The sequence below is a fragment of the Coloeus monedula genome, assembly GCF_965178545.1.
Source record: "Coloeus monedula genome assembly, chromosome: W".
Lineage (NCBI taxonomy): Eukaryota > Metazoa > Chordata > Aves > Passeriformes > Corvidae > Coloeus > Coloeus monedula.
Window position 1 is genome coordinate 15,150,247 of NC_138821.1, and position 22,729 is coordinate 15,172,975.

Sequence of the window (22,729 nt, forward strand, 5' to 3'; positions counted from 1 at the left end):
CACGTGCTCCCCAAGCTAGCGCCACAGTGCCCCCTGCAGCCGCGGGGGGAATCATTACACCTGCCCTGCCCACCGGGAGCCGCCAGCGCCCCTGCCGGCTGTGACCATAACTACACCAAAGGGGAAAGTGTCTGACAGCCGAGAAGGCTGTCACTGGGTTTCTGGTTCTGTTTGTTGTTACTGGTGAAAGGAATGAGAAGGAGGTGTCTTTACAAACAAACTGTGGGTCTGCTGGTAGATAAAGCCAGATACTGAGAGGTGAAAGAAGCAATGGGAGGAACCATAAATTCCGTAGGAATTCCACTAAATTGACACAGACTGTTACTCACTCAAGACTGCTAATCCTTGGATTTAGAGAAAAGGAAGAGAGACACAAGGAAAAGAATAGGGGGGGTGGTTTACACATTAGAAAGGGGTTTGTATTAAGCGATTTGGGAAGTTTGTACCTCTCAAGTACCTCAGCCAATGGGGAAAGAGAGAGGGCAATGCTGCCGGGAAATTAGGATAAAAAGGAGGCTGTATCCTCCAAAAATTTGAGAGACCCCATGGGAAATGCCCATGACCTCTCCCTTTATTTAAATAAAGTAACAGGACTCCTCTGTCTCCTTTTTGGACATAAACCTCTGGTGTTTGAGGATTAATTTTCCTGATGCTGACATAGTTATTGTTGTTTGTTTACCTTGTTTTATATATATTAGTAAAGAACTGTTTTTCCTATTTCTCATATCTTTGCCTGAAAGCTCCTTAATTTCAAAATTATAATAATTGGGAGGGAAGGGGGTTACATTTTCCATTCCAAGGGAGGTTCCTGCCTTCCTTAGCAGATACCTGTCTTTCAAACCAAGACACAGTTGACTTCAGAATGTTAACATTTATGAAATATGAGTTTACTCAAAACACAAAATTAAACTATATAAAATAACTAGAATAATGGAGAAAGTGACAAGGATTGCTGAAAGATTAGACATGTTAGATACTTTCAAAAAATATATCAAGCACTGCACATACTAGTGGAGAAGCATGGGTTAAAACATAAATATATTCATGTAGTCTTGAAGAACACAGCAAATTACAGGATAGTTTTTGCTTGTAAAAGTTGAAAATAAGCTTACCTGAACCAAAGGTCTTGAAAGAATCTGACTTCCAAAACTGCTTGGTTTTTCACATATCAACATGTAACATGTTTATTCTAGGAAAGAGTCCAGACCTCACATATATGTGTTTTAGAAGAGGAAGGAAAAGGAAAAAGGAAACCAAAACTCCCCACAAAAATAACCCTTCACAAACCACTTATCATGATTTCATGATTGTGATCTACAGAAAAAAACCCAAAAAAGTTATTGATCATGTGCTCTTTAGTCAGAAAAAAAGTTAAATACCAGATCCTGTATATGGTAAAAAGGATATGTCCTAGTGTATACTAAACCAAGCAAGCAATTAAATTGAAATTGATTTATTCTTCCTCTTTTTTCCCCCAAGAGGGTAATCCTATGGGACAGCTCCCCATTAAAATTTCATTTCCATTACGATACTTTTAAAATCAATTTTATTGCAGCCAAACATTGTTCATATACCTGTCCATAAAATAAATTGTGATATATACACAACACTACGTTACAGGACATAAGTTTATAAGTTTTGGCAGATTCTGTTTAACAAAATGGAAATTGAATAACTTTAGTACTTGGAGAAAGTGAACTTCCTTATTTTGGTACAAATGTTTTTTGTCTCCCTGTACTCTAACCATACCTAAACTGGTTTAATAAACTAACGTTATTGTGTAACATCTCACTGTTTTCTCTTATGTTCTGATTCTAGACAGAATTTTTCATATGCTTCTTCAATTTCTGGATCCATCTTGTTATCAAGGTCATTAAAATACCTAAAAAACAAAACCAAAACCCCCCACCAAAACTGTTAAGTTTATGTACAGATTTTCAGAAACAGTAAATAGGTGAAATATTTACAGAGATGTCAAGGATAAAACAGAGCTTATGGGCACTAGGAAAACAAACAAAAATCCCAAAGCAGCATAGATATGTACAAATTACTACAGTATTTGTCACCATTTTAGATCATCTTAGGCTGCCCACAGGTTAAAAGACAGAAATATTTCCAAGATGACAAAAAAATGCAATAATGCAATACAAGCTTTCAAAAACGTAATAACACATTTGCACAGATGCATTTACAAAAAATATTATTAGCATCATATTAGCAAAATTTTAGTTGGTTAACGTCCCAGTTTGTCATGGTTTAGCATAGTTTGGGTTTTTAGTTAAAGAGGGCTCCATCAGCCACAGAAGTGATTCTTTTGCAAAGAGGTGCTTACAGCTTCCTCTAGACCTGACAGAACCAATCAACTGGCTAGTTTGAATATTGGCAACTTTTTAAAGCCACTTAAGAAGCTTGACACGCCTCTGTGATCCACATTTAAGAATGAACAAACCCCGGGAAAGCTCTCTTGCTTCTGGCTTTTGGACAGGTAACTGGGGGGGCCTGCGGCACGGCCCAGCGGGGCCGGGCCAGGCCCCGCTTGGCACGGCCTGGCCGGGTCGGCCACGGTGCGGCTTGGCTAAGATCTCAGCCACTTCTGCTCACTGGACACCCAGCGCAGCCCCTCAGTGCAGCCCAGGCCAGGCAGGAGACAGCCATCCTGGAACCGTGCGGCCCTGTTCCACCCGCAGCCCTGCTCCGTGCAGGTGGCCTGGCAGCGTGGCTCAGCCAGGCCGGCCCTCACCCAGTGCAGCCAAAGATTCATCTGAGGCTGCTGCCCTGCAAAGATCATGTGACCAACAGCGATAAGCAAATTCCAGCTGCGGGGTCCAGGTGAGATTAACCCCTTTAGTGTTGTAAGATTCCTCCAGAACAGATGAAGCCTGCAGACATCAATCCTCTCCCAAGTCAAAAGAAAAGGAAGGGTGAGGGCACGTGAAGAAAACACCATAAACACACCAAAGTCAGTGAAGAAGGAAGAGCTGAAACCCCGAGAGAGGAGAAAGAGGAGATGCTTCAAACCTAGAAGCTGAAATTCTGTTGTAAAGCTGTGGTGATGGACTATGATACATCGGAGTACCCATTGTAATTTCATGAAAGCATGGGGGGTGGAGTGTTCAAACTGCAATTGTGAGCAAAAGTACTCGTGCTGAAATAAGCAAATGTTGAAGTAGCTGTGATTTGATGAGAAGCTTGAACAGAGAGAGATGAAAGTGATGAAGACCCTTGCTCCCAGGGAAGAAGACCTCTGTTCCTAGAGATGAAGATGCTCCCAGAGATAGGTGAAGAGAACCTTTACTTCTGAACAGCTCATCCTTAAAATGGTACCCCATTAGCTCAAGACTGAACCCTCGAAAACAGTTGTGGGGAAAGCTGTAAGATGAGGGAAGGGACTTTCACATGTGAGCAGAGAACCAACCCGGGTGGCTGTCTTGCTGTGACATTGAAGCCATGAGAGAACTTCTTTGTGGAGGTGTCTCCATAGCATGAGCAAGAGAGACTCCTCTCCCTAAGTGAACTGAAAAAGATTATAGAGGTGGTAAACTGACTGAAAAAATCTCAAGGGTTGTCTTTTTACGTTGTCAGTGGGAGAAGGGAGAAAGGTGGGGGGAGGAGAAGTGTTCTGAAGGTTTAGTCTGACTTTTTTTTTCTTTCTTTTAGTTCTGTTAATGAACTTCTTTATATTCTTTTAAGTTTTGTGCCTGCTTTGCTTTCTCCTAATTCTTATCTCACAGAAGCAAAATAAATAAGTAATGGATATTTCGAACCGAACCACTACACTCAATTGGTGTTTCTGCCTGGTTTACGAACTGAACCCGCTACACAGTTCAAATACTGAATCAACTGTCTTGGTTGCACACTAGTCAGAAAAATATATTTATAGAGAAAACCTGTATTCCTATTTGCTGATATATGAAAGAAGGCAACCTTACTTCACCTCCCTTTTGTATCTGCATTACCTTCTATTACATGTTAACCAGTCTTTCGGAAAAGATCTGTCTCATTTAGGTCACAGAAAAGACTGTATCCCATTAATGATAATCAGTATTGTGCAGAGTGGAGACTGAGTTTCAAAAAAATCAAGATGGGAAGTGATAGGGATCACTTAAAAGCTTTTTTTTCTCCTCACAGATACTGAGAAATAACTTGAGTGTTCCCTGTTTTCTCTAGGTCCAACTGGAGTTTTCATCACCATAAACTAGGACAATGGAGTTGTAGCTTGAACATGATAGTGTGTATAATTCTAAACAGCCTTAAAGAAATCAACAGCTATTGACTCTCATAAAGTATGCATTAGTTTCAGGTGCACAGTTTATTGCCTTCTGTGCTTTAGTTCCAAACAAGGGAATCAGCATGCACATTAAAGCAGTTAATATATTTATTTTGTTTGTTCTTCCTTTCCTGTAGAAGTGTAGACTTGAGAAGAAACTCAAGAACCCTTCTCCCTGATGTCAGTCATGAGAAATAGCTGATAGAGGATCAGGATAGATTTGTCTAAACTTTTCTTAAGCCTTCAAAGAAGGTTCCACAGTCACCTTGCATGAAGATTGACTGACAGTCTTTCACATGCCACTTTTTAGATTTGCTATGTTTAACTGCTGTCTGTATTCATTTTGCATTTAATTTGTTCTAAACACAACAGTTCACAAGGGTAGTTTTTTCCACAGTATGATCTTGTTGATTTCTGATTACATCACTAATTTAGCTTTCAAAGTTCCTGTAACTCCCCTCAGCTAGATACCATCTAAAAATTTTCTAATTTACTAACAAAAACATTGATCCAGACTAGCACTCTTATCACACATGAACACAACACTGAAAATGCTTTTGAGTATCAAATCATGATCTGAAAGTCCTCCTTCAACCAGTACAGAGCTCAGAGCAATTTATTTTAGACTGTATTTCTTTCACTGATTTCCTATCAAATTCTTATAAACTGGTGTCAGAAAGTGAGACTATATTCCCATCTACTGCTTCCCCTTTTACCATTAATTGAAGGAATACTACTTATCCTGAAGAGAAAACCTTAACAACCTTCTCCCTTTGAAAGACACTGAAAATTTTGTAATTATCTCTAGCTAGAATGAATTCAGGTTGTCTCACTACCAACACCTGAAGGTATGATGCATCATTTTGCTTGAAAATTTTTTTCTAAAATGCAGAAGAGAGTATGTTTGCACATGTGCAAAAATATATGAAGTTTAATTGCCCTACTCAGTTGGATAAATATAAAATGTTTCAAACTTGTGTGATTACAAACCAACTTATACCTGTGATGCCTTAGGTTTTAACGTTTATATTTTTCAAATCCTGTACTGCCTAGTGTGTAACTGAAGTTTCGTGTGGCCTGTTAACTACCGTTCTCGCCTGCTGGTTAGACATAACAAAGCCTCTCTAGGTTTGCTCTTCAAGGACACCTTGATTGTCCTAGGCCCCAAAATGTGTAAACTAAAGCCTTTGAAGAGGAGGGGCAAACTCGGGGTAATTACATCATTAAGTGAAGTTATAATTGGAGAATTAACCCTGATATGCAAATGGACCAAACTTATAAAAGTGTGAAGATCCTGTGACCTAGGGTCCATCTTGGGTGTAGCCTTTTGACTGTCCAGGGTGTACCTTTGAAGGCCCTTTAAATAAATACCTACTTTTATTCTCTTATTCTTGTCTAGCCTCTATTTTCAGGTAGCCACTTTAAGGCATCACCTGAACAAACACATAACTTCCATTGTAAAACTAAATAATAATTATTAATTTCATTTTTTACAAGATTGGATTCCTAAATTTGCAGTAAAAATAACTAGTGTTAAAAAAAAGCCCAAAACCACCCCACAACAACTATCACTCAAAAAGAAAACATACTGATCTCCAGGTCCTGATAAAGCCATGCCATTTTCTTCATAATCTGGAAACAAATCCTCTCTTTCAAGCAGTTCTTGGTATTTTTCTTGGTAATCTGCCATAGTAAAAATGAGACCCAGTAATATATTAGTCCTCTAAATTAACATATATCTATACGGTTTGAAAATAGCCTATTTAATGAAACCATAAATGGCATGAAATATATTATCGAAAAAACTCCCACTACAGTTTTTTCTCAGGACATCAATCAAACTCCAAGAATGATACCTACCTTCCCAAAGAAACAAAGGTAGTCACAGTTGTCTTTACCTCAAATGATGTTGTGCCATGTTGTGCTCAGATTATATGAAAGAAAGAAACAAACCCTCTTGCTACTAACAATGGACAAACAAAAGAAGACCTGGGGAAACCAAGTGCTGAGGACTATGGCACAAATTCTTCTGAACTGTATGAACTCAACTGCACATTCTCCATTTCAAACATTTACCTTCTTTTAACACAGAATAAGGCATGTGTTACACAAAGCCAGGAGTTAAGCCATAATTTTGTCTGTTAAGTTGTATGAGTTTCAGATATTTTAAGAACAACTTTTATGTACTTCAACAGGACATAATTACAACTTTTTAAAGATTGAGAAAACAGGGGACATACCCGGATCTGCTGCAGTGAAAGGAACACCATCAGAAGTGTAAAATGTTGGTTCATTCTAAGAATAAAGTTATACAGTAAGTTATATGAGTTCAGAGACAGATGTTCGTAGCTTTTAGCAATGTGATTGTCTATGAATCAAATTCATATTAAACTAAGGAACTGAAATATCAGTACATTCTTACCATAAAATAGTTAGGGTCATTTTCAGGAGTAGCTTTTGTATGTGGAGAAGTTTCATGAACTCTACCCCAGTTACTTGATCGTAGTTCCACTACTTTCAGAAGCATATGTTTCACATCTCTGAAATAAACAAAAGCAGCACAAAAGTTAGAATGATTTGTGCTAAACAATAATTGGGCTAATGGTTGGCTCATGGGGGAGGGGAGGAGAAGGACTTAAACCAAACAAACAGAAAACACAAACAGAAAACAAATATACACAACAATCTCATTAAGTGGAACATTAATCTCTAGTAAAAGATAAAAAACAAAACAAAAATGAAAGAACTACTCCCCCCACAAGTGCTACATGAAAGTGACCAACATATCACCTTACTTTTTGTAAATGAGAGTTTTTAAGGAAATATTTTAGACATGGTCATTATTCTTGAAGATTTTTAGGGTGTTCTGTTTAATATAAAAGCAAAATACTGCAAACGAATTTATCTTCTCACCTGCTACAGTTTGCATCCAATACAACATTTTCAATTCTCTGAATCATTTCCTCCATATCATTCTTTCCTTTTTCTTTCCAGGCATCTTCTAAAACCGAGCCTGTCAACTAAAGACAAGGTATTAGGTTTTGTTGGTTTTTTTTTTGCTAGTATATTTTCCCTCTTTTAAAGTGAATTATAAAAGTTTAAGAAACTGTCAACAGAAGAGTTTCTTTAACAATCCATAGCATTTAGATGCCCTATGTGACTACCTGAGGGTTGAAGGTCCCAATCTCCTAAATCTTTTTGTTGAATGGATTAATGACCACATAAATAGTTTATTTTAGACTACAGACAGTATGGTAACTCTATGTCCAATGTTGCCTAGAATTTTGTCGGGGTCTCCTCCCCCCGCCATGTAGCCCTGGGAGAGGGGCCCTGAGGGGACAGACACGGGGTTTCCCGAGCCCCTGGTCAGCCTCGTTCCCGATTGGTTGGTTGGTGTTTCCTGGCGCGGGCAAAAGGACCCTCAACCCAGACTGTGAGGGTTCCTCGGCAGAGCTCCGGCCATGCGGCTGGAGAAATAAACATCTCTCTGAAACATCTACCAAGAATCTGTCCATATATATTTCTTTTCCACGGGCCTCCTGGTTTGGGGCATTGTGTTACAGTAATCCCCGCTGTAACAAATGGTGGGTAATGCGGGCAGAATGATCCCCGATCCCTAAGCGACTGATATGTATGAGTAAACCCTAGAAACTTTGGATTCCTCCTCTTGGTTTTGTTTTTCTATTCCATATCTAAACTATGGAGGAACCGTGGGAAGACTCTTGGCTCTCAGAGCTGCATATGGACATTTATCTTAAACTTAAAATGATTCTTGAACAACGATTTGTAAATTTTAGCTTGATTCAAGCTCAAAAAGAACTGAAACATTTCCTTTCATGGTTGTTTAAGAACTTTTTCTATGTTTCTTGGGATTTAATTCTTACCAAAGACTTTTGGAACACCGTTTGGACACAGTTAATTTTCGAGTCAAAATATGTGCTGATGGAAGAATATTTTCGTGAATATTATTTAATTACCGAGACTGTTGAGCAATGTCAGCTGTGTCCTGGCGAAGGGAAGCATGCCTCAGGGACCGTGCGGCCTCGGCCACGTGGACCGAGCCCTCTGCGAGCAGCAGCGAGGCAGTTCCCAGGCACGGGCAGAGCCACACGAGCCGCAGTGTTGGCGGCAGAGTGAGGCGCGGCGGGAATGGGACGACCCAGTGGAGCCTGCCCGGCCCCACGCAGAGCATGGTGGAGCAAGCCCCGTGAATGCCCGACCGAGAGGGGCGGCGGGCGGGCGGCGGCTGGCTGCGGTGGCGGCGGAGCAGAGCCACGCCCAGCCAAGACGCGTGCTGGAGGGTCATCGCTCAGGGGGTCGGCCAAGATGCAGCACCTGGCATCGGCAGCGAAGCTGTGACCAGAGGAGGCGACACATGGAGAACTGAGCGGCGCAGCCCGGCTCGGCCCGCGCAGCCCCGGGAAGAGCGCACAGGCACAAGCAGCTCTGGAAATTCTGGCACGGGAGCGAGTGAAAGAGAAAGCAAGAACGCAGCGAGACAGAAAACAGCAGCCACTCGGGAAAAGGAAAATATCGGAGCTAAGGTTTTAAGAATAGTAAAGTGGTATAATGTTAAGCAAAATTATGGTTTTATAACAAGGTGTGACAACCAGCAAGACATATTCGTGCATAGAACTGCTATTAAAAAGAATAACCCTGAAAAATGCATCCCAAGCTTGGGAGATGGAGTAGTAGTAGAGTTCAAAATTGTACTAGGTAGAAAAGGGTTACAAGCATCGCAGGTCACTGGGCCTGATGGTGTTCCTGTAAAAGGCAGTATATATGCAAAAAATCGTAGTCATGTTAGACAATATCTCCATTGTAAGCCCCCCCTACAGTCTCCCTTTCCTAATCCCACCTTTCCCTTTTACCCTATATCCTATTACCCCCAGTGTATTCCCAATCCGTTTTTTTATCCATGGTTTCCCTCACAAAACCATACCTTTGCCAATTGTTTCCCCAAAAATCCCTTTCCAATGCCAAGTGGGGGATGAAAAGGGGGAGGGAAGAAATTAAACCCTCTCCTGCCTCAGTTTCCCCACAAAGCATGCCCACAGAGTCCTGTCTCCCTTCTGTCAGCCTTAAGATGTTCCACAGAATCTGTTTGGACATTCAAAGACTCAGGAGGGTGGCTTGTTTTGTTTTGAAACTGTCCTTGTTGTTTTCAATGTTAAGTTTTACATCTCTTTTGTTAAAAATAAACGGGTGAGATGTTGGGGTCCCCTCCCCCTGCCATGTAGCCCTGGGAGAGGGGCCCTGAGGGGAGGCACGGGGTTTCCCTGCCCCTGGTCAGCCTCGTTCCCCATTGGTTGGTTTGTGTTCCCCTGCACGGGCAAGGACACTCGGTCCAGACTGTAAGAGTTCCTCGGCAGAGCCCTGGCCATGCGGCTGGAGAAATAAACATCTCTGAAACGTCTAACAAGAATCCGTCCATATATATTTCTTTTCCACGGGACTCCTGGTTTGATATATGCGTGTTACAGTAATCCCCGCTGTAACAGAATTTCACAGCCACTTCCCTCACTTCAGTCTTGAAATGCGATCTTGAAACAACCCTCCAGTGATTTAATTACACTGTGAAACAATCACATTACAACAAAATGCATTTTTTAAATATTGCAGTGATTTCTTGTAAAAAAGCATTACATTTCATCATCTTTCTGAGGTTGGGTATCAGTGGGACATGGAGATTGCATTTGACCATACAATTACTTGTGTCACACTGACACAAAAATATTGCAACATTCTGAATCCTGTTGAAAGGACTATCAGCATTTGTCAGATCTTAATTGCTTTAAATACATGCTATGAAAAGAGAGACCATATTTTTGCAGATGATGCCACAGGCTTACCTGATAATATCAATAGGTTAGTAAGCTTTAGAAAGACTTCAGTCAACATACCTAGAAACAGATATGCCAGAGAATTTCACCTGGGTATGTATAAAGAGGAGCCAAGAATTATCTGACCAAGCCAACTTGAGTTTTAATACATAAAATCTGTGAGACTGAAGCTGTTGCTGAGAGCTTTAGCAGCAGACAGTCTAGAACTGCTATGGACAAAAGCCTTTTCTGTTAAGAATAGGTACTTAATTCATTGTCCAATAATTGCATAGTAGGAGATAAGAGTTAAACTACAAAAAATAATTTTGCCACTATGGTCAAACTTAATAGCAGTTCCTAATCTACTCAGCATAAATACTACATGATCTAAAAATGCTTGGAATGGTGTCTGATGATACAAAGGAATAAAATGCAAAGATAAAAGCAAGCACTTGTTTCACATTCCTAGTTTTCTATTGTGGTCCTGCATTGATCCTAGGTAATTAGATAACAACCCCAAGAAGGTTTAATTGAAAATAAATATACTGCAAAGCAAATAGGTGAAAAGCCTGTATCCACCACTATATTACATGGAAAGGACAACAGGAGACCACTATTGCTTCAGTAGTGAATCCAATGTTTCATGAGGTAGCCCAGTCTAGCTATAGATACACTTCAACATTTGTAGATACTTGGAGTTTCCCTCTTCATTCAGGACTATGATGATATATTAAAAAAAAAAATAAAACCCCAACTTTTTTTCTTTTAAAACTACTGTCTCACCTGTTGCTGTGACCCAGCCCACTGTGGGGCTCGGGCAGCGAGATGCCAATCAATCCCAGCCCATCCCCTGGATCGAGTTTCCCGAAGAGGCAGACTAAGAGGGTGGGTCGATGGGCGGCTCAGAAGACTAAGCCACACCCCCTCGGGCTATGCCCGGGTACAAGCCGCCTCCCCCGGTTCGGGAAAATTCTTGGTTACTCGGTTGTTCACTGGTTCTCTGTTATAACTCCCGCCTCTCGGTTTCCCTCAGTGGTTCTTGTTAAATTGTATCCTCCCCCTGCCTTGTAACTCATTGGTTGTTTTCCCCTTTCGCCGCGGTTTTCAAATTGCCTATAAAACTGAGGACAAGCTTCGGGGGGGCATCCCATCACATTCCATCCCTTCCAAGCTTGTTCGGGTTGCGAAACTTCTAACAATAAACCTGTTAGGTGTCAGACCAGAACAGCCTCTCTCTTCCTTTGTCTCCAAGCTAACTTGAGTTGATACCATCGGCTCCTGCTGTGTTTCCTCTGCTGAGAAGCCAGCTAGCTAGCCCAGCCAGCAGCACCTTTCTTGATGCCAAAGTCGCTTCAGCGACGCACAGAAGTAACGCAACTGGACTCTCTCTAACCGGGGGCTCGCCAGAGCTTCTGCCTCGAGCACAAGTACTGCATTAGGTTGGCGCACCAAGCATGCGGCTCACACGAGTGGATCCCTGCGACGTTGTGGCTGTCGGTGGACAGCGAGAAGAAGCGACTTTGGACTTGCCGATGCCTCTCGGTGCAGTCCGCTCTGTTTTAGGAGTGGTGCCCTGAGAGAAGGCTGCTAACTCTCACTGATTCTGCACTGAACTGACTTTGGAGAGCAGCTGTACCTCGGAGAACCCCACCTGTGCTTTTTAGTTTGGGACCGGATGCCTTTTAACTGATTTCTGAAACTTGTGTGAGTATCCCCGGCCCCTGATATTTTGTTTCTTTTTTCATTTTGCGGGTGGCGGGTGGAAGAAGTGTTGAGAGAGAGATGGGATCAAAACTCTCTCAGCCCCAAAGAGAGGTTTTTCTCCCAAGTTGTGAAATCCCTTTCAGTTACTGGTTTTAAATTTTCAAAGGGTCTGTTAAAACAGTTTGTTCGCTGGCTTTTCTTTTACCTTCCTCAAGTGTCTCCCGCAAATTTAAAATCTCCTGCCTTCTGGCAGGCTGTGGGGGATAAGATTACTAATTTAAAGCGAAAAGGGGACTCCTTTGAAGAAAAATTCTTTCCAATAGCTCTAGTCCTTCGGGACTTGCATAAAATGGATCAGAAAGTAAAAGAAAAGCACAAATCCCCTCGCAGTTCTTCCCATATCCCTCCTTCCTCCCCTCCTGCTCCTCATCCCACTTCCCCTTCGTTGGAAAAACCGAATGGGGTGATATGCCCAGAGGCACAGAGTTACTACCTTCTCTCTGACCCCTCTTGGTCTTTTCAGCCACCCTGTCAAGATAGCCCTGGCCAGGCTGCCTTGACCCCTTCCCAAACTCCGTATCCCTCACCCTCTTCCCCAGTTGTAAGCCCAGAAAACTGTTCTAAATGCTGTTTGCCATTATCGCCCCCCGACTCCACGTGGCTGAACAATGGCACTGACCGCATGGCACAGTTCACCCCTCCCCCCTCTTCTTCCCACAGTCCCTTTTGCCCTCCTACCCCCAACCCTTTCCTATCCCCACCCCCAGACATGACATCATCGGGCTCCTCCCACACGTCGGGTACTGCCCCCTGTGTCAGGAATCCCCGCCCATCCTGTGACCACTCCTCCTGGTCCTCCAACCCCGCCCACTGTGGAGGACTTCCTGGTTCCCACGCCCCCTCTTCCAGTTCTGACGCGGTAGAAACCGGAACCAGCGCCATCTTGAAATCGGGTCCGGCAGTCCCCTCAGCCCACTCCTACCCCTTTGGGGCTCCTGTAACATATGATCGAACTGGCAATAATCCCACATGGAAGCCTTTTGATTCTGCAGGGCTGAAAGAGCTTTGCAAAGTCCAGAAAGAATCTGGGAGGGAGAGTTAGTATTTTAAGAACCTCCTGAGAATAACTCTCAGCGCTACAGGGATAGTACCGCATGACCTCAAAAGCATTTTCTCCTGCTTACTTTCCCCATCCGAGTTTCAAATGTGGGAAGAAGGTTGGAAAAAGCAACTGAGAGCGGTCATCCCAATTTAACTGCAGGATCCAAACAAAGCAGGGGTTTCTATGGATCACTGTTATAAATATATATTATAGTATTGGCTTCTCGCAAAGTATAAAGATAGATATTATATAATGTTAGAAATGCTTTTTGCTGTGTGGATGTAGTTTTCTCTCTTTTTAGCAAGAATGTTAGCAAGTGTGAGCAAGTAAGATAACCTCCAAGCGAGCAGAGCATGAGGCCCGAGAAGCTGCTAATCAACACTTTGTCCAGAGAACAAAAGGGCCCAAAGGCTACTCCGCCCGGAGAACAGGAGGCCAGGAGAGTCCGAGAGCCCTTATCACCGCTCTGCCCGGGGGGCAAAGAGGCCCAAAGCTGCAATCAGCCCTGACTGTCTGGAGAATTAAGAGATCCACCCTACCATCGACTTTTACCTAGCGGGCCCAACCCCAAGAATCAAAAGAAATAAAACCGCAAGGCAGAAGAATACGCATGCTCTAAAAAGGCGGAACCAAGGAGTGGCTATGCAGGACAGCTCCAGGAAAAGTTTTAATATGAATAGAGAACAGACAGTAAAAATGGTATAAAAAGGACTCACCTCGAGCATCAGGTATGCTCTTGGCAGAGCACCAAGGCAACTGGCCGTTATCCCTTTGCTTTATTTTATGTGTGTTGGGGTTTTAGTTTAGTCTTAGGTTTTTTTTCTGTTAAAGGAATTTTCTCCCATATGCATGTTGCTAGGGGACAAATAGCTGTACTTAAGAAAGACAAAAAAAAAAAGGGAGTGGGGCGGGCCTGGCTACTCCTTTTGTCTACACCTGGGTGTGGGTCAGTTCGCTCTGAGCGTCCGGAGAGAGAAGCTGCAGAGAAAGGAGCTGCTGCTTCTTTCTTTTTGGCCGTTCTTCTCTTCCTGCTGGAAACAACGCCGGGACCCCAAAAGCCGTTTTCCCTGCCCTGCTGGAGGCCGAGCTGTGGCTGCCGTGCTCCACTGCTGCTGCTTCGAGTTTTCGCTACGCTGTAGCCCTGCTCGCCCTGCCTGCCTGGGCATCCGTGGGGGTTCTCCCATCTGGATACATCTCGCCTGCCACCCGGGATTTGCGTTCATCCCTGCCGCTCTAGCCCGCCGCTCTAGCCCGCTGTCCCTGAGAGTCCGGGATCGGCTGCCCAGGGGTTTGTGAAGCCTTTGTTCCTTCCCTTCCCGGGATCCCAGGGCACGGGTGCCGCGTGTTTTCCGAGCTCGCTCCGGAGCGCCCCCTGCAGCCGCGGGGGAACCATCGCACCTGCCCTGCTCACCGGGAGCCGCCAGCGCCCCTGCCGGCTGCGAGCGGAACTGCACCCGAGGGGAAATAGCCTGACAGCCGAGAAGGCTGGGACTGGGTTTGTGTGTGCTGTTACTGCCATAGTTGTTGTTGTTTTGTTTGACTGGTTATATACATATACATATATATATATATAGTAAAGAACTGTTATTCCTATTTCCCACATCTTTGCCTAAAGGCCCTTGATTTCAAAATATAATAACTCAGAGGGAAAAGGGGTTATATCTGCCACTTCAAGGGGGGCTTCTGCCTTCCTTAGCAGACACCTGTCTTTCAAAACCAAGACAATGTGTCTCTTATTGTTTTTATATTAAACTCTTTAAATTCTAACAGGAGAGTGAACCTCGTTTTTCACAATTGGGGGCTCGTCCCGGATCTACACCTCGCCTCTGAAAAGCGTGGGAGGATTCAAGAAGCAAAGGGTAAAGCGCCTCCTGCCCAAATTGGCAGGACCCTTGCTTAGCATCCTCTGGCGCGGTTTGGTGGCAGCAGGGCAACACCCAGAGGACAAGAAAGACACAAAAATAAAGCAAATGAAAGAGAGCGCTCTCGACAAAAATCCCACGGACACTGGAAAAGAAACAGGACTGGTAAGTATTGTCCAAACAAAAAGGGGGTGGTTACAGGTGATGAGTGTGTGTGAATGAGACACGGACTGGTTGCCCCAGATCTGCGAAGCGAGTGTGGCAGTCTCTGAGTGCTGCGGTTCCGTCTTGTTCGTGAGAACAGCGGCCAGCGAGGAGACGAAGCGAGAGATAAGAGGAGTGAAAGGATCTCCCAGGGGTGACTGGGACGGGGTCCCAGGGAAGGGGTTGCAAAGTGGGAGCTACCTCCCCCCATATGCTGGGTTGAGGAAAACTCCAAGAGCACCCAGGGTCTAAAAGTACCCCAAGAGAAGTTGGGGTTAAATGCTAGCAGTGATGGGTTGAGGGAAATCCAAGAGCACCCAGAATCCTAAGGATTACTTCATACCCATGGGTGGATACTAACAAGTGACTTGAAAGAGGTACCTTATTATTCTGTTGTGAGTAGGAATGAGTGAACAAATATTAAAAAGGAGTGAATGTGTGAATGAAAGACTGTGTAATTAGAAGTTAACTTTGTTTTTGGGGAAGGTGGGCTATAATAAATTTTTTTGGTTTTTGTACTGTGAAAGGGTGGGTAGTATTTTACAGCAGTGAAGATTGGTGTTTTAAAGGAATGAATTAGTATTTCAAAGGGGGGGATAAATTGGTATTTTGAGTACGTTGGAATAGAGAACCCCTGGAAAAATGGGACAACAACCTAGTAAATTAAGTTCCAATTATAAAAAGGTGCCAGAGGATATACCCCAAGACAGTCCCCTTGGGGTCAAACTTGCGAACTGGGAAACTGATCCTTCTACAAAAGGAAAAGATAAAGTAAAAATGATTCAATTCTGCATGAAAGAGTGGGTAAAAAAGGAAATCAGATCTGATCATGTGTACTGGCCAAAATATGGGTCTGATGAGGCATGGATTTGCCAGGCTCTAAATGTATTTGTAAATTCAAAAGAGTCATCTCACCCTGAGGAGAGAGAATATGCTTCTTGCTGGACAGGAATTACAAAACCTCTGGGAACCAAAGTCTTTAAAATATCAGAAACCCCAGAGGAAAAGCAAACAGAAGAGAAAAGAGGGTGGGACCCTTTAGAAGTATTGCCCCCTCCTCCAGCAACAGAAGCTGCACCCCCCCTCCCAGCTCTGGGGCTTCCCCCGCCGCCAGCACCAGAACCTGCCCTCCTCTCCCTGGCTCTGGGGGCCTTTCCCCCGGCAGCCCCCCCTTCGCCCGCACCGGGGGCCTTTCCCCCGGCAGCCCTCCCGCCCCAATGGAGCCGGGGGGGGGGAGCCCTGCCCCCGCCCATGCCGGGGATCCCACCCTTCCCGGGAATCCCAGCAGCCTCAATTGAATCAAGAGGAACGTCACACGTCCTGGCTTCAGCCCCCACCTCTCCTGCCTTGAGAAGCCCGGCTTTAGTGCCGGCCCCCACCTCCTGCGCTCCGGAATATTTGGCTTCACTGCCACACCCCACCCCCACTCTCTGCACCACAGAATATTCAGCTTCAGCGCCAGACTCTGAATCTGCCCCTCTTCCCCAGGGGAGTTTGGTGCTTTCTTCCCAAATAAACCCTCTTCTTAACGAAGGAGCACCATACCAGAATACAAGAGGTGCCATTAAGGCTCAGAGGCAGCCCAACAATCCCTCCATTGCTAAACAAACAGAGGGAAGCCGAGAAATTCATTTATTTCCATTAAGAGAAGTACCTATGGGAGGAGGGGGAACCGGCTTTGTGAATGCTCCTCTAACCTCTACAGAGGTTAGGAATTTCAAAAAAGAAATTAAAGGATTATTAGAAGATCCCATAGGTACAGCTGAACAGTTGGACCAGTTCCTAGGTCCCAACATTTTCACTTGGGAAGAAATGCAATCAATAATGAAAATAATATTCTCCCAAGAAGAAAGAGAAATTATTAGAATTGCTGGAATAAAAATTTGGGAAAGAGAAAACCAACAAGGTCCACCCGGGGATCAGAAAATGCCCATTACACCTCCTAACTGGCACCAAAATGAGGAAGCTGGGAGGGGACATATGAATGATTATCGTAATTTGACAATCAAGGGAATAAAGGAAGGGGCACCCCGAGGACAAAATGTCAGAAAGGCCTTTGAGGGGCAGCAAGGGAAGGAAGAAACCCCAATTGAGTGGCTGGAGAGGCTCCGAAAGAATATGAAACAATATTCTGGGATAGACCCGGAGTCCCTAGCAGGGCAAGCCCTGCTAAGAGTTAACTTTGTCACACATGCCTGGCCAGATATTAGGAAAAAATTAGAAAAAATAGAAGACTGGTATGAGAAACCATTACAAGACCTAGTAAGGGAAGCTCAAAAGATATATGTCTGGAGGGATGAAGAAAAAGCCAAAGTGGAAGCAAAGATCACGACAGCCACTATGCGAGAGAGTACCTTCCAAAAAAATGTAAATCAAAAGCCTTTAGGTAACACTCCTAAACGTTCAAGATTCAGAAATGGTGTAAAGGAGAAAAATAAAACCTCAGCACAGTCAAGTTTCCAAGAACAACCCAGGGATGCCTGTTTCTAATGCAAGGAAGAGGGGCATTACAAAAGGGAATGCCCCCACCTGAGGAGGGATCTGAAAATATTTCAAGAGACACACACAGAAGAAAAATAGGGAAGTCATGGGCTCTATTTTTTGGGGGACAAATACCATCTGGAGCCTTTGATAACTTTAAAAGTAGGCCCCCAAGAGGAAGTATTAGAATTTATAGTTGACACTGGGGCAGAAAGGACTTGTGTGATGAATATTCCAAAAGGGTGTGATGTAAGTAATGATATGGTAAAAGTAACGGGAGCAAAGGGGGAAGGATTTAAGGTCCCTGTCATTAAAGATGTGGTTATTGAAGGGGAAACAAAAATAGGGATAGGGGATGTTTTGTTAGTTCCTGGGGCTGGCAGCAATTTATTAGGAAGGGATTTACAAATCCAACTGGGGATTGGAGTCATACCAGAAGAAGGGAAAATGACGGCCAAAGTGTTAAAACTTAGCCAAGAAGATGAAAGAAAAATTAACAGAGAAGTTTGGGCTGGGGAAGGGAATAGGGGTGGACTAGATATTGACCCCATAAGGGTCACAATTGAAAAAGAAGAATGTCCCATTCGTGTACGTCAGTACCCTATATCTTTAGAAGGGAAAAAAGGCTTAAAACCAGTAATAGAAGAATTAATAAAGGATGGGACACTAGAACCTTGTAAATCCCCTCATAATACTCCTATTCTCCCAGTAAAGAAATCTAATGGAAATTATAGATTAGTGCAAGATTTAAGAGAAGTAAACAAAAGAACACGGGCCTGCTACCCTATGGTTCCTAATCCCTACACTCTTTTAAGTAAAATTCCACCTCAACATCAGTGGTTTAGTGTGGTGGATCTTAAAGATGCCTTTTGGGCCTGCCCACTGGCAGAGGAAAGCCGGAATATTTTTGCCTTTGAATGGGAAGATCCAAACACAGGGAAAAAGAACCAATTGAGGTGGACTAAACTGCCACAGGGGTATTCTGAGGCCCCAAATTTATTTGGGCAAGCCTTGGGAGAAATATTACAAACCTTCCCCACTCCCCCAGGAATACAAATTATCCAATATGTAGATGATCTTCTAATATCAGGAGAAGATGAAATTAAAGTTAAAGAAGCTACTATAAAGCTTCTAAATTTTCTTGGGGAAAAGGGACTAAGGGCATCAAAAAGGAAATTTCAGTTTGTGGAATCAGAAGTAAAATATCTCGGCCACCTGATGAGCAAAGGTAGCCGAAAACTAAGTCCTGAAAGAATTACAGGGATTTTATCCCTCCCTCCTCCCTCTTCAAAAAAGGAGGTTAGGAGACTGCTAGGGCTACTGGGATATTGCAGACTATGGATTGAAGGATATACACAAGCAGTAAAATTTTTATATGAAAAATTAACAGGGGGAGACAATATACAATGGACCAAAGATGATGATAATAAATTAGAAAAACTGAAGTTGAAACTAGCCTCGGTACCAGCCCTAAGCTTACCCTCACTAGAAAAACCCTTTCATTTATATGTGAATGCAGAAAATGCAGTAGCTCATGGTGTATTAGTCCAGGAATGGGGAGGGGTGAGAAGACCAATAGCTTATTTATCTAAACTATTGGACCCAGTAAGCCGTGGCTGGCCAGTATGCATTCAAGCCATAGCAGCTACTGCTATTTTGGTGGAGGAGAGCCGTAAGCTCACCTTTGGAAGTAAACTGATTGTATACACACCCCATGCGGTCCGAAATGTGCTAAATCAAAAAGCTGAAAAATGGTTAACAGACTCCAGGATATTAAAATATGAAGCAATTCTAATTGACAGTAATGATCTAACTATAGAAACAAGCAAAAGCCTCAATCCGGCCCAATTCCTCTATGGAGAACCAAAAGATGACCTGGCACATGATTGCTTGGAAATTATTCAATACCAAACAAAAGTTCGGGAAGATCTAGAAGAACAAGCCCTCTTAGAAGGGGAAAGAATATATGTGGATGGTTCATCCAGATGCTTGCAAGGAAAAAGAATGTCAGGATATGCCTTAGTCGATGGGATAAATATATAGACCATCGAAAAAGGAAAACTACCTTCAAATTGGTTGGCGCAATCTTGTGAATTATACGCTCTAAAGAGAGCACTGGAGCATTTAGCACACAAAAAGGGGACCATGTATACTGATTCAAAGTATGCCTTTGGGGTAATACATACCTTTGGAAAGATCTGGGAAGAAAGGGGTTTACTAAATTCAAAGGGGAAGGAACTGGTACATGAAGGCCTGATTTCAGAAGTGTTGGAGGCATTAAAATTGCCTGAAGAAATAGCTGTAGTGCATATCAGAGGACACCAAAAAGGGATGACCCCAGAAATAAGAGGGAATAATCTAGCAGACCAAGAAGCCAAAGATGCAGCAGAAAATGGGACTAAACGAATTATGTTAATCCTGACCCCAGAAAGGGGAGAATTGGAAATCCCCAAATTTAGTAAAGAAGAAGAAAAAGAATTATTTAAGATAGGGGGAGAACAAGATCAATCTGGAAAATGGAAACTCCCTGATGGGAGACAGTTACTTAATAAGCCACTCACTAAGAGAATATTAGAAGATATGCATCAAAAAACTCATTGGGGCACTCAAGCTTTGTGTGATCATTTTTTAAGAAATTATGGGTGTATTGGAATCTTTGGGGTAGTAAAACGAATAACTGGGAACTGTATAACTTGCCAAAAAGTAAATAGGAAAATAATGAGAAAAACAACATTAGGAGGCCGCGAGTTAGCTCTGCGACCATTCCAAAGTATCCAAGTAGATTTCACTGAACTTCCTCAAGTACAAAGATGGAAGTTCCTATTAGTAATAGTAGACCATCTGACTCATTGGGTAGAAGCAGTTCCTGCTACCAGAGCTACAGCTAACGTAGTATGCAAAACCCTTCTGGAACAAATTATTCCCAGATATGGAATGGTTAATAAAATAGACTCAGATAGAGGAACACATTTTTCATCCAAAGTCTTACAACAAATAACTCAAGCCTTGGGGATAAAATAGGAATTACATACCCCCTGGCACCCACAAAGTTCAGGCCGAATAGAAAGAATGAACCAGACTTTGAAAAAAACCTTAACAAAATTAATGATTGAAACTCAAATGTCATGGGTAAAATGTTTACCTTTGGCTCTGTTGAGAGTCCGAACACAGCCCAGGTCAGATCTGGGAGTATCTCCTTATGAGATGATGTTCGGATTACCCTTCCTTACCACTCAACATGAAACAGCCACTTATGAAGTAGGAGAAGCAAGTGTCAAAAAATATGTCACCACAATTGCCAGAACACTTGAAAATTTGCGGCTGAAAGGAATGATCCCTCAAACCACAACTTTGGAGTTCAAAATTCATAATATCCACCCAGGGGAATGAGTACTGGTAAAAACATGGAAAGAACAATCTTTGACTCCACAATGGGAGGGTCCTTTTCAGGTACTGCTGACGACTGAGGCCGCAATCCGGACCAAGGAACGAGGGTGGATCCATGCCAGCAGAATCAAAGGACCTGTAAAAGAACCTGAAGAGTGGACTGTAATATCCAAACCAGGTGATACCAAATTGATTCTTAAACGGAGGCCAAGTGGCAATGAACTAGAACAATCTAAATAATCCAAGGGATATGCAAAGAATCACACCTAACTGAGAAGTAAAAGCCAAATTTATATCAGTGGCCCCTGGACAAATTCTGGGACATCTTGAAGAAGAATATTCTTACTTCAAACAGGAAGGGTTGGGACTGTATCAAACAGGGAACTCTCATGTTCTGATTCTAGCCTGTGATTTGTATTGAGAAGGGGGAGAATCACAACTTCCATCAGTGCCACATCATATACCCTGTTTGAATCATTCTAATACGGGGCATGCCAGCCAGATCAAATATAAGTAATTAATCTGGAGGGAAATTGGCATTTCACACCATCGACACCCTAGTTGTAAAAGGTGTCAAGCACAAAATCAACCCCCCTATCCAGACAAAATCATAAGCAACAAAAGCAATAACTTTGCTTTGCAGATGGGAATTGCTAGTGCCTGTTGAATGGGAAAATACCTAAGATACAATAAGATACTACAGTTAAAAAGGTGACAAAAGAAATTTGCCTAAAAGCTACAAAGGAAGTGACAAGGAAATAGAGGGCAAGACCGGGTTGGCCACTGTACTCGCCACCGAGAAGATCCAATACACCTGCTATGGGTTGCAACCTCATAGGCAAGGGAGGTGGGAGTATAAGCCATGCTGGACCTCTGTTATTCCTTCTTTTGTCACTTATCCTGGTCCCTTTCGGGACACTGGCAAGACCATGTTACAAATGCTATCGAAAGCTTTACATGGAAAGACACTGGGGTTTCTTTCCTATTACTCATACCCATATCAACAGTCACTGTTATGACTCGTCCAAATTAGGTATTTGCATGCATAAAGGGAAAAAATATTGGATTACAGAAAATTTAGGAACAAGTGGAAACAGACTAGGAAGTAATTGTCCAAAAGAAGAAAAATAGATTTGCTTCACAGCTGCCACCAGGGGAACAGTCCAAGATTTGGTAAAAGAACAAGTGGTAAGTAAAAATACAAAGCCAGCACAGCAACCTCGCCCTATATTCACCTCACGTCAGGACCTGTATGCAAAGCTTAAACAACAGTTAAAAGAGGAAAACACCCCAAGGTTAGGAAAAAACCTGTTTGTGGAACTGGGGGAGAGGATAGGTAAAGAACTTAACATAACCAACTGTTGGGTCTGTGGAGGAGCTCTGATGACAGAAGAATGGCCATGGAAAGGTAGCAGCGTAGGCCCGGTAGAACTCCTTAAATGGAACCGGACAAATATAAGAGGGGGCAACCGACCTGAGGGGTGGATTTTAAGTTCAACAGTGATAGGGGAAGAATGCCTCTGGTGAACTGGGAAAAACTTTCTTAATGAAGTAGGAAACACTCCCTGTAAAAGGTATAAAGTGAGCAACAAAACTTCAACGTGGTGGGTCCCAGAAAAACCAACTTGGTATTGGGCTCAGAAAAAAGGAAAAGACTGTGTATATGATCATGAAATTGGACTCTTTCAGTGTAATGACACAAGGAAAAATCCTTATTTTGGAATCCCAGAAATATCCAAATTTTGGGAGAATATAGATCAACAAGAAGGTGATTATTGGAAAGCACCAGATGGCTTATTTTGGATATGTGGGAAAAGGGCATACCCAAGACTCCCTTCACATTGGAAAGGGAGTTGTACACTAGGAATCATTCAACCAGGGTTTTTCCTTTTACCAGAAC

At 43.1% G+C, this 22,729-nt stretch overlaps 1 protein-coding gene across 1 annotated transcript in view; it reads right to left on the reverse strand.

The window, feature by feature from the left end:
* Positions 1 to 1,577: 1,577 nt before the first annotated feature.
* The window catches only part of LOC309584660 (polyadenylate-binding protein-interacting protein 1-like), a 43,795-nt gene continuing 22,643 nt past the window's right edge, over positions 1,578 to 22,729 (reverse strand). Inside the window, exons 7-11 of the mRNA XM_082300823.1 lie at positions 7,181 to 7,287; positions 6,690 to 6,807; positions 6,508 to 6,562; positions 5,857 to 5,950; positions 1,578 to 1,882 (exon numbers count right to left, since the gene is read on the reverse strand). Coding sequence (XP_082156949.1) covers positions 1,789 to 1,882; positions 5,857 to 5,950; positions 6,508 to 6,562; positions 6,690 to 6,807; positions 7,181 to 7,287 — 468 coding nt within the window. The 3' untranslated portion in view covers positions 1,578 to 1,788. The remainder of the gene's footprint in view (positions 1,883 to 5,856; positions 5,951 to 6,507; positions 6,563 to 6,689; positions 6,808 to 7,180; positions 7,288 to 22,729) is intronic.